The 16234-nt window shown below is 41.6% G+C and overlaps 1 protein-coding gene across 2 annotated transcripts in view; it reads right to left on the reverse strand.

The window, feature by feature from the left end:
• Positions 1-5068: 5068 nt before the first annotated feature.
• Positions 5069-16234, reverse strand: part of SNTG1 (syntrophin gamma 1) — a 215569-nt gene continuing 204403 nt past the window's right edge. For both annotated transcript variants that reach the window (XM_081917551.1, XM_081917550.1), the window contains 2 exons: positions 12456-12566; positions 5069-5575 (listed from right to left, as the gene is read on the reverse strand). In XM_081917551.1, coding sequence (XP_081773677.1) covers positions 5378-5575; positions 12456-12566 — 309 coding nt within the window. In that variant the 3' untranslated portion in view covers positions 5069-5377. The remainder of the gene's footprint in view (positions 5576-12455; positions 12567-16234) is intronic.

Genomic DNA, 16234 nt, shown 5'->3' on the forward strand with positions numbered 1-16234 from the left:
CATTCTACAAAAGGGGTCATTTGTTGTAATCAAATACACTATTTTTTTCTCCTAAACACACACACATACACATGGTGGTGGTGTCACTGCTGGGACCCACATTTGGTCAGGATATGACTCATCAGTTGTAGACCAAAGTTCTCAGGAATGCACATACTCAGGGCGTTCTTTATCATATTCCCTGGCAACAGGTGGTGTTGATTAAAAACCACCCAACAGATTTTAACCCTTTTCTAAGTTGTTGTGGGGTTTTTTAATAATCACAGGACATGAGCCAATACACTGGGAGCTACTGCCTGGAAAAGCTAAAAAGACACAACAAGCAATGACACAGCTTTGGCCCATATGGACCTCAGGATTGCAGTTAGATTCGCATATCATATTATATATAATGTTGAACAGCTATATTTAGAGGTGCCACCAGAATTTAGTTCAGTTGACCATCTCTTACTGGAATTAGCTTTAAAAATTATGTATTAAGCATCACCAAACTGTAAAGTGAATTACCACATGCATAGTATCTTCAGGATATTCTGGGCCGCACAATTGCAAACAATATGTAAAAAGCAGACTCTCTCATGATTCTGCTATGGCACTTTGCATTATATGAATGGATGCTTTCACAAAATGAGTGCAATCACCCCCCTTAACTCACTTACACCAGTCAGAACTATAGCTTGAGAGTAGAACACATTTTTCATACAAAAGGTCTAAGGAGCCATCCCCACCATCTCCAGCTAAATAGATCTCTGGTAGCAAGGCCTTGAAGCTACCTGACTCAACATAAGTCACATTCTTACTTCATATGAGTGACCATATGTATTTAAAAATAAGAATCTTGAGTTCTGCTTTTCTGTGTTACAAGCTTTTCTTGAAGATGCATTTGTTATGGTACCAAAAATAGTTTTAATGAATACCTTGAATTCAGCAGCTTCCTCATTTTTGTCGTAGTTTCTAAAGGAAACCACAGCATTTAAAATAATAATAATCAAAGGGTGAACTTATCACATCCATACTTGCCTCCCCAAGACAGGTACAAATAAATAAGGCAGCCCTAACGATGCCAGATATCTAAGCTGCCACAAGGTAGCCATTATTGTTTGAAAAATACAACTACATGAGTCATCTCCTAATTATATAGCAGACCCATTTGTAATCTGTGTTATCTTTTGGTCTGTTATAGTTTCAAGAATTTTGCTTTTGGCTTCAGAAAGTAGGCAGTTTAGTTGCCATTATGAGAAGCTATTAGTATGAGGATTACTGTAATAGTGTAGCAAGACTGATACTTTTAAGGCACAATCATGATCATTCCCATTAATGAGTGCTAATCCCCACATCAGCTTCAAAGTGAGCAAGTGACTTTACTATTCTTAAGTGCATGAGAAGTAAAAGCAACCATGTACTTTGCTTGCCATTGATTCTACTGAAGTCAGCAGGCAAAATTTTGCTATTGACTTCAGGCTCTAATGCCAACCGTTCAGATCTCTCCAGTGTCACATTTTCACAACAGAGCCTTTAGATTACACGGAGTACTTAGAATACCTTGGTTCCTAGCTTAGTGAATTCAAATATGCCACCTTGTACAAGATTCATCTTGTATCACTATACTCTCACACATATTACTTTGAATTTGTAACTGGAAACAATATTGAATAGATTTATGAATTGGATTTGATGCACAAATTGGCAATGTGATATGTGTGTGTGGTCTTTTGATATGCTTAGGTCACATCCTGGCTAAAACTCTGAATTTTAAAATATTACTGACTCTACTGCATGATTCTCAACATGCTGCATGCTAATGAAGGATCCACAGAACCATGATACTAGTTATGTGAATTCAATACTGACAAATACATATTATCATATTCATTTAAACATCCTGCCTTTCCTTCAAAGCCCAAGTTGATGAGTTGAAACATTTGAGTCTGGGATTGGCTCCAAGAGCCTGTTTGGTGGGCAGGGGAATGATATATCTTATGTGAGCAGGGAAAACTGTGTGTGTGTTGCATGCTTGATTCACTGGTATGAGCTAGCACAGTGTTAATTGGATCCCACCATGATTTATGAAATATTATCCCCCAGACAACCTTCCTATGAACCTTCCTAATATAATGCTTGCAATTAGTGACTCATTTTTATGGATAGTTTGGACCAAGTAACATCAAATGTAGTCACTGTTTCCTTCTTAACCTTAGTTATTTCCTTCAAAGCTAATTTCAGCAAGAACTACAAATTATTGAATGATTAGTTCATAAAAATATTGCACAGGGATAGTTAAGTAGCAGCAGATTACCATCCTGGTATAAAATGTATATGTGCTACATGTATATGCGAAATGAAGACTGTCAGTTACAAGCTTCAGTTTAAGATAGTACAGTGGAACCTTGGTTCCCAAACTTAATCTGTTCTGGGAGTCTGTTCAATTCCTGAAACAGTTTGGGAATCAAGGCGCAGCTTCTGATTGGCTGCAGCAGCCGGGTGTTTGGCTTCCAAATAACGTTTGAAAACCAGAACAATTACTTCCGGTTTTCATTTGTTCAGGAGCTGGAATGTTAGCTCCCAGGGAGTTTGGGAGCCAAGGTTCCACTGTATAGCATTGGCCCATCTCATTTTATCCCCTGAACACATGGGCAATGGGACTTTTAAAATTCAAGCCCCAAAGAAAACTCCAGCAAAGCAACTTACAGTAAGAGGGACAGAGATGAGGCAACTGTTCTGGAAAGTAAATATAAAAAGGACTCTCTGCATGTATAGATCTCAAATCTCCCTGAATAGTTCTGCACAAAAGGCAGAGATGGACAACCCTTATTTCTGTCGAGGGCCATTTTGTCTCAGAGGTAATATATTGGAGACTGCATGCTGGCAGTGGATGGGACTGCAGCCACCAATGGGGAAACTGGAGCCAAGAGTGGGTGGAGCCAACTCCCTTTCCCTCCCTTTTGGCCACTATTTTCTCTCTGTTACCTCATTTCCCTCTGGATTGTTCCCCTTTCCCGAACTTGTATGAAATTAGATCAAGGACCACATGATGCCTATCCTTGGCGTAAGGGCAATGGGGAACAATCTGCATGGTTGAAAATACTTATTTGCATTGATTTGAATCTGGCTTATACACATAATTGTGATCTGGATTGTACTCGATGCAAAACTAAACTCATTTCAGAGAGAGAGAGAGAGAACGAGAGAATATTTCCTAATGGCTCTTTGGAACCTTATCAGTGTTATATACACTGTACATATATAGTAGATCAAATTTTACACTTTCTCTAGATTCATCTTTAAAATGCAATTCTTAAAAATACATGTAAAGCATATTACCCTTTTCAGACATTTTACAGATGAAATCAGTGCATGTGGGAGGAGTTATATCTCAGCGGAAGGCTCTGCCTTCCAATGTATGAGTGTTTCTTATACTATCTGAAAAGACCCCAGTGCATGCAAAGAGGGCTCTCTTATAATATTAGGGCATGCTGCTTTTCCAGATTTGCCGAACAGATGAAGAATCCTCTGCTTTTACAACTGTATGTATGGAGGTCTTTGCAAATGGTACAATGAATGCATGAACAATGGAGGCAGAGTCTGCTGGCTTCATACATAAAATATCTGAAAAGGGCTTATTGTCTTACCCTGTGGGCTAGTTTTACATGACACAACACTGAATGCCATTTTAAGAGTTTGCTAAAACTTTCCAAGTTTCACCTCAAAAATTGGGATGTTCCATTTAACCTACAAGAAAGCTTGCTTTTTCGTAAGGTCATTTTTAACAGCTGTTAATTAAAATACAAAAGAGTACATGAATTCTATTTCTTGGTTTCCTGTTGGTAATATGAAAATCAAATTTAAAAGTGAAGCCTTGTGCGACCTTTATTGTGCCTGTAACAAAATATAATACTTGGGATTTGAGAACAAAGCCTGGCAGATTAAAAGACACTTCACTATAAAACTGAATAATAAAAGACATAATTAAACAGGTTTAACATTGGTTTTGTAATTCATTCATAATTAAAACAATTCTGAATGTTAACAGATTTTTACTGACAACGGAGAATCTGTATGTAGAAAGAAAGCAAAGGGAAAAAGGGAAAAGGTTTTGTTGGCTTAAGACCATGATCCTCAAACAACAATTTCTGGGTAGTTCTAATAAGGTCAATGGACTTACTCCAGAATTGAGGCCTAGGTCTCACAAAAACAGGCGAACCTGTGTTTAGTCTCTACCACTTTAGGCTCATAGGTGAAGGCTCATCAAGTTATGACGATTCTCCATGAAAAATATTCACACAGAAAGAAAATTAGCATGTCATGTTGAAGGCTATGCTACCACCATTCATGCTCACATCGAGTTCGCTACATGCTGTGATTCCTCCTTCCCCATGTGCAGCAGCATGTGGTTGCTGTGTGCGCTGTGTTTCTGAATTGGTTTCCCTAAGTCATGCATCTCTACATGAGGGAGTGGCAAGGCAGCAAGGAGCAGGTGTGGTGTAAGAGCAGCAGCGACGGCAATTCAACATACCCAGCACTGTGCCTGCACCACCCTGAGCTCTCTGCTGCCTTGCCCCCTCCCTCCGCTGGCTGCTACTGCCTGTATCACAGAACACTGAATTTTGTGAGCCCCAGACTGCAATTTGAGAATTACAGAATTTCCACCTCATTTGCTGTTCATGAGAGCAAGAGCTAAGTGGCTTAAGTACTATAGGCTTCAATAGCAGATGGCTTCATTATGCTTATATTTCCTTTTTAAAAACATGTTGACCTAATATGGCTATACTATTATCATTATGATAATGGGATGGAACCAAAATTAAGAATGAAGATGATTCTATGTCAAAAGGGCACAAATATGAATTTGCAACAGTACTTAAGGTGCTTTCTTTTCTAAGGAGATACAGTAGCATCTTTTTGCATTCACTTCCTTGTTGCTACACACTGATCCCTCTTTGCTTGACATTTATAGTCTAGCAAGAGGAAATTAGTTCTGATCCAGAACTTGGTAGGTTGTCATATAAAAACATCTGGAAAGAAAATGTCTATTATTATGGAGATTTGAAAATTGTATTAAATACTTAAGTGCAGCACTGTGTCATTCGTTTATTTCTGTTTCTTTTGTTTCCAGTGTCATTCAAAACACAATCAGATTATACTATAAAAGCATCTTCATCCACCTCAGAGATTTCTGCTTGGATTATGTACTGATGCCTTGTAAAACTGAGACTTAATTCATGATCCCATGTGACTATACTCTGCTGACAACTGCCACTTGTCTCTTGAGTCAGTTCTCTTGCTTGCTGTTTGTTCTCCGAGAGACCTGTCTGATGAATGTTTTGTATACGTAGTCTCATGTACTCCTGGAAAGTGGCAAGTGCAGAAATAGGAGCCATCAAGTCGTATACTTCAATTTGCTAGTGCCAGAAGATGTAGCAACAGCAGCACCAGTAGTAGCAGCAGCAGTAACAGCAGTAGCAGCAGCAGCTGTGGCCTGACTGCCAACATAGAGTGGGTCCAAACAGGCCACTTTGGCCGCAAAGAAGGAGTGGATACAATGCAGGACTGCAAACAGGTTGGAAAATTCCAACTCCTGAAAGTGAAAGCAAAGAGGTCAAAGGTAAGATTAGGCCACCTTTTCATCTTCCACAGCACACCCAGCACTCTGTTGTAGAGACAAGCCAACAGAAGTTTAACCAAGTCAAGGATCGTCATCCATCATTGTGGAAAGCTGCAGTATTTGTTGGCTAATGAAGAAACACCTTCTTTGGATAAAATGTACTCAAATATTTGAGTGGAATGCTACAGCAATTTTATATTGGACATTTGTGACAATGAATGCTGGAAACTAAGCCATGACTTAGCATGGAAAAGAAAATTTGTCGAAGAACTAGAAAGAAGAAAGTTAAATTCACTGTTTATTTCTACAATCCATGGGCTAACTCATCCTGCCCCTCTGGTAGGTAGAGAACGATAAAAGGAAGTGGACACCAATCAGTGGGCTTGAACTGGCCACAACATTATTGAAAGAACATGAAAAATGGGCATGTGGGGTGGGAATTAAGCTATTATCCTCATGAGGAAAATCAGGCAAGAAGGTTCTTGAGCTGAACTACTAAAACACTGCTCCTTGTATACCTCCTTTATCCTGAATCATAGCCCATTCTCAAGCTGCTCCATTCTTTTGACCATTCTGCTTTTTCCCATTGAAATCAACATGAACTTTTTGCTCTCCCAACACAGGTGACATTTTCCAGTTCTGCACTGGTCCTTGTGCCATCTGGAGTGATCAACCTACCTTGGATCCTTTCCTCTTTACAAAGGTAAGCACAAGGTCTTAATATTTCTTACCACATTCCTGATAAAGCTTGCAGCCTCCTTCCACTAACTAAACAAATCCCATTTTCCCTAAAGAGGGGGGACCTTCCTTTTGCAATGCTGAGTTTCCTGATAACCATGCCGAGCCACAGTCTTGCTCACAGCTGTTATCCTTTCTTCTGGTTCTGTCTGCCCCAGCGGGGATCAAAGCCCCCTGACCAAACCCTCCTGGGCAGCATTTGCAGCCATGTTACTTCACCCCTTAGAATTGCCTAATGGGGCCCATTCCATTTGTGACCTTGATGGTCCAAAAGCTTGTAGAGGAGATTCTGAATAAGGAGGATTACTAGAACCTGGGGGTGCTGCTTATCTCTTCCTGTAGAGATGGAAAGCCACATTCAGTGGATGGCATCTAAGTCATACACAGAGTTGGAACCACTGCAATGGAACTGACTAACCTAAGCTTATTGATTTAAATCAGTTTAAGTTTAATATGACTTAGTTGGATACAAACCAGTGCTTTGAGATTTCTACCATCCTAGTGCAAAATGTTCTAACTGTTAAGCCATGTTTTATGACATGGTAGGCTACTACCGTATTTTTCGCTCCATAGGACGCACTTTTTCCCCTCCAAAAATGAAGGGGAAATGTGTGTGCGTCCTATGGTGCGAATGCAGGCTTTCGCTGAAGCCTGGAGAGCGAGAGGCATTGGTGCGCACCGACCCCTCTCGCTCTCCAGGCTTCAGGAAGCTATCCACAAGCCTTGCAAGCCCGGCGGGAGTTCCCGCGGGCTCACAAGTCTTGCGGGCAGCAGCCTGCAGCCCCAGCGAGTGTCCGCAAGCCTTGCGCGCCCGGCGGGAGGTCCCATCGTACAAGTACAATGTATGATGGGCAGACACTCGCCCAAGTACGGGGCTCCCCGTACTTGGGCGAGTGTCTGCAAGACTGGCGCGCCCGCCAGGCACACGAGGCTTGGGGCGGCACCTGTTGCCCGAAGCACAGGGAGCCCTCTGGAGGGCTCCCCGTACTTGGGCGAGTGTCTGCAAGCCTTGCGCACCCGGCAGGAGCCGGAGGGCTCCCCGTGCTTCGGGCGAGTATCTGCAAGCCTTGCGCACCCGGTGGGAGGTCCCGCCGGGCGAGCTAGGCTTGGGGCGGCAGCCTGCGAAGGAGAGGCGCTGCGCAGAGAGAGAGAGAAGGCACAGCGCCCCTTGAGCAACGCGCCTGTCCAGCGAAGCCGGAGGAGGAACAGAAGGGTTTCCTCCTGTTCCTTCTCCAGGTTCGCTGAAAGGTGATGCCCCTTCTCCCTCTCTGCGCAGCACCTCTCCTGTGAAGGAGGGGCGCTGGGCAGAGAGAGAGAAGGCGCAGCGACTTCTGGCTTCTGCTTTAGCCCTGCGCAGTGCCTTCTGGCTTCTGCTTTAACCCTGTGCAGCCTCTTTGGGCAGGGGGAGCCCAGAAGCCAGAACAGCCACACAGTATCCCAGAAGCCAGATCCCTCTTGCTGTTCTGGCTTCTGGGGTTCAGAATAATTTTTTCTTGTTTTCTGCCTCCCAAAACTATCGTCCGGTGCAAATTAAAGTGGTTAGACGCGTCCCTGCTGAGTTATGTAAGAACGAGCGAGTTCATCCATTTTCCTGGATAGGCAAGCACTAGGATTGAAACAAAAGAGAAAGGGAGGTTTCTTCCTGCTCTGAGCAGAGCCAATAGAAACTAGAATATTGCTGTACCTACATTTCCCAGTCTGCCTTGAGGTCTAAAAGGGGGGGAAAGGCATTATCTTTTCTTAAAGGGGCAGAATTATTCCTTCTACATAATACTAATACACAAATTCGCTATCACTAAATAACTGACCCTTGTGGGGGCAGAACAATGCTAATACTTAGGCTTACAAAATACTTTGGTTGTTAATCTAGCATAGTCTGGTACCTTTTCACCAATTATGACAGTGAATATTATTACTACAACTATGAGCAAGGTATGATTTGGGCTGCATCCGACTGAAGTCATATTGAATACTGGACCCATTAAAATCAATGGACAGTACTATTATCCCCACATAGCACTGGAGACACAGATACCAGCCTACATAAAGGCCATCTAACCATGGCTGGGCAAGAATTGAGCCAGAAACTCACATGTGACACTCTCAGCCATTGCAGCACACTGGATTTCAGCATTAATAGCTACTAGAATCCTTCAGGAAATTGAGATCATGTCACAATTCTATTACTTTCCCCATATTTTCCAACATTGGCAAGAGATCACTGTGGGATGAGGTGAGGATATCATCAATATGCTGATGACGTAAAACAGATCAAGGTGAACCATTTTTCAAAACTTGCTTTTGACTATGACTGTTATTGATAATGGTGTTGTATATTTTATGGTTGTAAACCCCTTAGAGCAGGGGGAGTCAACCTTTTTATACCTACCACCCACTAATGAATCTTTCTTGATGGTAAAATTTCCTTACGGCCCACCAGTTCTCAATGGAAGGAGGATTCAGCTTGTGCCATAGAACCCCCTACTGCCCACCTAGAATTCTGAAATGCCCATTAGTGGGCGGTAGGGACCAGGTTGACAACCCCTGCCTTAGAGGTTCTATTTATAGTTAAAATTTATAGTATAAAATTTTTGTTAAATAAAATAACATTGGTTGGGGGGGAATCTTACTCTATGTTTGGAATTAACAGAGTGATGATGGATGAGTGACATAAATGGATTGGTTTAATCTTTGCCTAGTATTTTATAACTAAAAGTAATGGGAAACTCACAAAGACTTAACAAAACATGATGATATTCCCTCTCCACAATGCTGGCATCATTTAAGTTGTTACATCTTCTGTAAACCCAGGATCAAAACAGAAATATCCTATTAGCTAAATGTGGAAACAGCAAAGAGGATGCGAACTTAAAGGATGTGTTCTCTGGGATGCTTTCTGCATGAAATATAAAGCACAGTGTCCCCAAAACAAATACAATTTTAAAAGGCTGATTTTTAGCTTTCAAAAACAGCATTATAGAAAGCTGTCCTTTTTCAAAAAAATCTTTACAATCAAAGGGTGAGGAATACAAACTAAGCAATGAAGCATGATGCTGCTGTATTTCTATAATGCACTTGGTAATTCGTAATTAAGGCTGCATTGTAAACAATGCCAAAATTTGGCTAGCTTTCTTGCTTTTCACCATAAATAGTAGACTAACGAGTCTGACATTCTCAAGGAGCATTTCACATTTCTTCCAGATTTTTACTAATGTGTGCTTTGAATATATTGGATTGCAGCACTAAGTTAAAGTCACTTAATGGTACAATTGATCTGCTGGCAACTTGATTGCACAATAGATTAGGAGGGACAGTGGCAGGAGAGGCTATGCCCATTCCACCTTTAGCTTATTTAAGGGGGTGGCCAGGTGCCGGCTGCCCTATTTGCTGACCACAACAGGATTTTTCACCCACCCCAGTATGTTAGTGGTCTGCCCAGTGGGGAAGCAGAAGTGTGGCATACAGTCTTTGCTATGCTTTGCTTGGTCGTCATGTTCGGGGGCAGGGAGGAATTTTCTTCTGCAAGCAATTTGGCATGTTTTCACCTACCTCACAGTAACTCTTACAACTTTGGGGGATAAGGCATTGGGCTGGAGGATACACTGCTAAAGGGGTCTGGGAGGGGTGACTCTCCAGGAATCCACACAGGGACTGATGGGCCAATACACTCTTCAAATGGCAGCCTGTGTGGGGTTGTGGCACAGTACAGTATCAAACCCACTAGGCTCCTCTCAGATGTGTTGCCTGATGCTGGATACATGCCCAATGCCTAAGCCAAACCTACCCTTTCCTGTAATCAATAAAGTTGTGGCCTAATTCAACCCATGCTCATTCTTTCAGCCTTCCCTGTACCAGTTGAGGACATCATGTGCCTATGGCGGCAATCCTCTGTTGTGCAGCAGTAAATCTCACATTTCCAAAAACCTGCATGTGAACCAAACATATGGAATTTAATCTTGAATAAACTCCTCTCTGAATTCTTTAAACCAAGTTTTTTATTGGCTGGTAATTCCCAATGAGCCAAGATCTTTTCCTTAGAACTGTACCTGAGCAAGACTTCCTCTATCACTGAAGATTATAAAACTAGATTTAGTGTTATTTTATGTTCAGTTTGTAACTAAAGTTTTATGTCCAAGCGGACAAACATGACTGACTGGTCAAATGTGCAGGCGGCTGCTTTAATAGCATGGGCTTCTCACTTGTCAGGATCTATATATATATTTCCCCTGTCAGAACTTACCTCACAATGGAGAAAGATTGCTAGACATACCCAGGTTAATGTTAAAGCTACTGGCCAATAAAATATTCTGTCAGTGACTGCACATCAACCCACATTTGAATTCTCTGTTCTTGATTAAACATATAGGTATAAGTGCAGGTGAACGGGAATTTGCTCTTTTATGAAGTAAAGTCTGACAGAAAATGTAAAATGCTCTGGCATGCTGCTCTATGCAATCCTGAGACACATGCTCAAACACTTTTACAGAGAACAGGATTTCACAGCAGTACTTATTGCAGGAACAAGACATCACATGTAATATCCTTCGCTCACATGCTATAAGAAAGCACTAAAAATGAACATATGGTTGCTGTCCCTTGCCCCATTTTCTTCCCTGTAGATAAACTGTCCTGGCATCAGATGTCTCTCACTTTGAGGGTTTGCAAGTTATAATAGAAGCATAACACAGGAAGCGGCTTCTTCATAACATGCAAAAGTCTAGGACTCAGACCAGCGCCACACAATTCAAAGGGTTGGTGCTGACCTTCAAAGGCCTTGTATACCTGAAGGAGTGCTGCCATGCCCATCATTCAGCCCAGACACTGAGGTCCAGCGCCGAGGGCCTTCTGGTGGTTCCCTCACTGCGAGAAGTGAGGTTACAGGGAACCAGGCAGAGGGCCTTCTCAGGAGTGCCGCCCTCCCTGTGGAACACCCTCCCTTCAGATGTCAAGAAGAAAAATAACTATACAACTTTCAGAAGACCTCTGAAGGCAGACCTGTATCGAGAAGTTTAAATGTTTGATGTTTTAATATGTGTTGCAAGCTGCCCAGAGTGGCTGGAACAGCCCAGCCAGATGGATGGTGTATAAATAATAAAATTATTATTATTAAAGTAAATAGTCTTCATTCCTTCTCTTGTATATAACTCCACAATGTATAACCACAACACATAGACAAATCCACTAGCATTCCCCCACCCACACCATAACTGTTGTTACAGCAACGCTTTCTGACAAAGATTAGGAATCAGAGGGAAGAAAGGTGTACAAATTCTGTCTCAGCACAGTCTGCTGTTACCAGGTGGCTGAGAAGCAGGAATGGCATCGGCTACCTGATATAATAAATGAAGTAAGTATGTGGCATAATTTCACCTGGGTAGTTTAGTATTCATAGCATATGCCTTTAAGCTCTGCCAAACCACAAAGTTGAAATGCATACCTAATAAATATCTGTAGCACCCTTTATCACAACGTATTGTTATGCATTTGGGGGAGGGGCAGACTCTCCAGACCCAGTAAAGAGCTGGAATTTGAGCACCTTCATGAATTCATGAGGTGAGAAAAGTTTGGTTAATTAAAAGCCAAGTGCTGTTGCATTCAGTTTAGGATCACAAGCCAAGGCAGCTTCACATAGCTAGCCAGAGATGGCCCATGATGGCATCCATCTGTCTCAAGAGACAATGGAGCGCACCCTATGGGAGTGCTATGTTAGGAGCACTCAAGTGACCTCCCCGGAGTACAAGCAGTGTGTATAGTTACAGCAATAGCCTTTTTGTATGTGTATTAAAACAGATAATACCTTAAATAACTGGACTAGCTACTGAGGGGCAGACTTCCACACTGAAGGAACTGTCCTCTCAATGTCCAATTTCCTTACTGAATGAAGACTACAATGCATCAACCTAGTTATCGGCTTGGCTTGGCTTTGCAGGCAGCTCTGCCTGATTTTTAGTTTACCTTTTTCTAGTTCTCAGACAAAATAGCAACAGAACTGAGTGTTCATCTTGTTATTTAAGCATCAGTACATGAGCCTCAAATTTTGTTGTCTTCCCTGCCCCTGATTACTTGTTCTAATATCCTTCAGACAAGGGAAACATATTGGAGTTCTTGCTTTTACCTTTGCTTCAATCTGTTTAGTATCTGGATTTTGGAACAAGAATTTGATTTTGCTCTTGCCATCATCTGAAGACCCTTTAAGCTGGGAAAACTTGTACCGCCATAGTACAGCCTAAAGGGGGGGGGACAAGAAAAAAACATACACAGGAACATCAGCACACAAAATATAAGCAGAGAAAAAGTCCTTCTAGGGAACTTTATAACGTACCAATGATAATAAAATTAAACAAGAGCATTGTTCTCTGCTCCCGAATCTCTTTGATCATAAAACTGCATTACATTTTGACAGTGTCTGGTTCAGAGCAGTCAGGCTGCATTTGTAAAATGTTCGTTGAAATCCTTTTAGCTTCACCTGACCCTCGTTAACAACAAAAGATAGAAGTAAAGAGAAGACCCCAATTTACACTATGTCAAAGATGTGGTAAATAAGCCAGACTCCATCTCCTGTCCTGAGCACCTATTTATTTGCAGATTAACTCATTTTCCTAGTGCAAAGTTAGTGTTCTGATAACTTCCATTTCAATAAAATTGGCCAAATGGGCTGATGAATGTTATGTAATGGAGCAGGGTTTCCAAATGGCTTCCTACCTGAGGAGGAAAACATAGGACTATCATCTTGTGCTTTAGAACTTCCTTCTACCCATCATTATCAAACTATATCTGTATGCCCATTTCTAGGTGAGACAAATATACCAATCAGATTGCCACACTTGGGACTTTGGCTTCATTCAGCTCTTGTGAAAGCAAAGAAACCATCTGTAATTCCAAAACTGTAACCTGGGGTAATGGATCCAACTGCCTTTAAAGAAATTGTTCTCCAAAGAATGATGAAATATTACAAACTCTACCTATCAAGGGACACGGGTGGTGCTGTGGGTTAAACCACAGAGCCTAGGACTTGCGGATCAGAAGGTCAGCAGTTCGAATCCCCGCGACGGGGTGAGCTCCCATTGCTCGGTCCCAGCTCCTGCCAACCTAGCAGTTCGAAAGCACGTCAAAGTGCAAGTAGATAAATAGGTACTACTCCGGCTGGAAGGTAAACGGTTTTTCCATACATACATAAAAAATAGGGTAGGCTTTAAAAATGCACATCTCAAGTGTCAAAGGCCAGGGGAAAGAGGTAGCCCTTCAGCATTCACTGAATACGGGATGTGAATAAATGGTCTTCTTTACGTTTTTGACATGTAAACATGGGCTGCTATATGTAAGCCTTATGAAGATATTCAAATTTCTGGCAAAGTGGCAGGTCTGTGGGAGTACTTATTCAGGTGCATGCCTCAGCATCATGTACACTTGGTACAATAGTGTAGCATCCAAGCTTTTTACAGCAGTCTAGCATTCCGTTTTGGGTGTCAGGATTCCCTCACACAGGTTCACTCAGTTCTTAAAACAACAGTTTAATACTAAATGTTAGAACATATTATAATGTAATATACAATGAGCACATTGGGATCCTCAGGCTGGGGAGCTCAAGTTCATAAATGCAAATTTATAGCCAAAAGTTATAAAGTTTCCAATAGCCAGTATAAGTTTGGCTTTCCAAAAGTAATAGGTATTGCTGCTCAGCATCAGATAAATACAAGTTTTAGGGTTTTAAGCCCTCAGTGTATTTTTTTTGTATTTTCACATGCTGGTTTTATAATGGTGGACAATTTTATAATTGTTTGTATTGTAGTTCTTTTTTTACTTTAATTGAAGCCTCCCTGAAAATACAGTTGTATTTAAGCTTCAGGGTTTACATTTAGCAAACAAATTAGAAGATTCCTCCCCTCCACACACACACATTAATGTGGAAAATACTAATAGAGATAATGCTCTGTAATCCTTATTTCCTCCAGGTCACTATTAACCCCAACGTGAAGAAGCAGATACTGAGGGTGAGATATTTAACTTGGGTATAAAATTGCTATGCTGAGACAGGCCATCTGGTTCATCATTCTGTCTCTAGCTATGGACAAATGCCTAAGGGAAGTTTAGAAGAAGGGCAAGATGGTGACAACCGTGTTAATCTGAAGAAATAAACATCCACTGATTGATCTTTGAAAACTAATCTAGCATTCTGGTCCATAACTGCAATCAATTTCAGTGGGTTAAATTAAGCATTTTAACCAGTCATCTCCAGCCTTTCATTTGCTTTACCCCTGCCTCTAGACTACTGATAAACTTCATTTCAGCAATGACACATTGTGCAACTTCCCATTCTCAGATTTTAACAACTAAATGCCTGGGATATAGAGCAAAATCTTGAAAAGATTGTAATGTTGGCACTAGGTGTGGCTCCTTAGAGAGGGATTCCAAAGTCAAAGAGCCACAACAGCTTCTTTGCAGCTGTGTATTATATCTCTGTGCAAGAAATTTCTTGGATATGGACCTCTACAGAAGATTTTTAGACACAATAAGATTGCTATAAGATGACTAAGCTTATTAATCAGGGCTGGGTGGGAAATCTCTGTATGAGTCCCAATTTAGACTGCAATGCTGCTTTCTCTAAACCATGACCACTTGCCCCACACCTGATAGTCTCATTTGTTGATGCACTTTCATTACCCTTCGAAGGCACTTGATGCAAGATCCTAATTGTCCATTTGCAGATGCTGCTTGGGCATAGGACACCTGCACAACATTGTAGCAAGGATCATGGACTTAGAAGGGCTATAGTGATGGGGGGGGGGCTAAAGCAAGGGGAGAGGGTTTGCCTGGTGCCTGCCTTCACATCTTCACATCCAGCAGAGACCTTTTTGTTTTCCTAGACCTGCTTTAGCTTCTCAGTTGGCCTTCATTTCTATCAAATGATTTCTTGCTGCTTTTATCTAGCTATCATTATTATTTCTGCTATTGCCTGCTGGTTTTTTAAAACAAGCGGTTTTTTTTTTTTGTATTCTGTTTACATAAGCTGCCCTGGAAGCTTTGTTGAAAGGTGGGTTACAAATGCACATGTTCAGAAGGTCAAAAGTGAGCAGGAAAAAACCAAAGCACAAAACCACTACAAACCATGCAATGGCGGCCATCCAGGCACCAGCAAACAAAATGTACATTAGTTGCAAAAAAAGTTAATAAGCACCCTCCCTCTCTAACTTTTCTGTGATCTTTTGATCATCACCAAACTTCTCATTTTCCAGTCCAAATTCCAGGATAATGCAGTATTTCAAGAACTGCTTCTCAGCAAAATGAAAATAATGGGAACTATCAATGTGCACTTGCTAGGAAACATTATTAATTTGACATTTCATACTACAACTGGCTGAACATATTTTACCCTATGTCAGGAAACCTGAACTTCCTACCTAATTTGTTGATTCTCGCAGGCCTGGTGTGAAATGGTTTAGCATTAACTGCCTGAGCTCTGGACTTGTGTGCTCCTCATTTCCTCTTCTCGTATGGCTGCAAGGAGGAAATTGGAAACTTTGGTTTCCATTCTGATTTACCCACAGTGTATTGTTACATCCAAACTTTAAAGAGGTTCATCTGAACCGTAATGTAGAGTTGGGGTGGCCAACCTGTAGCTCTGCAGTTGTTATTCCACTACAACTCCCACCAGATCCAGACACCGTGGACAAGGCTGATGGGAGTTCTAGTTCAACAGCATCTGAGGGGCTGTAGGCTTAGGAAAACAAACCAATTTCCTAAACCATGGTTTTGTTGGGATTTGGTTAGTTAAACTCTGGTTAGTTAAAAATGGAAGTAAAAACTACTGTTCTCCTTGTGCCTGCACTAGAGGAAAACAGAGGGCAGGGTGGCTAATGAAGCCCAGGCTCGTTCCTGCAACACTCAATTATAGTG

Source organism: Podarcis melisellensis (assembly GCF_964234715.1).
Source record: "Podarcis melisellensis genome assembly, chromosome: 7".
In the NCBI taxonomy this organism is placed as follows: Eukaryota; Metazoa; Chordata; class Lepidosauria; order Squamata; family Lacertidae; genus Podarcis; species Podarcis melisellensis.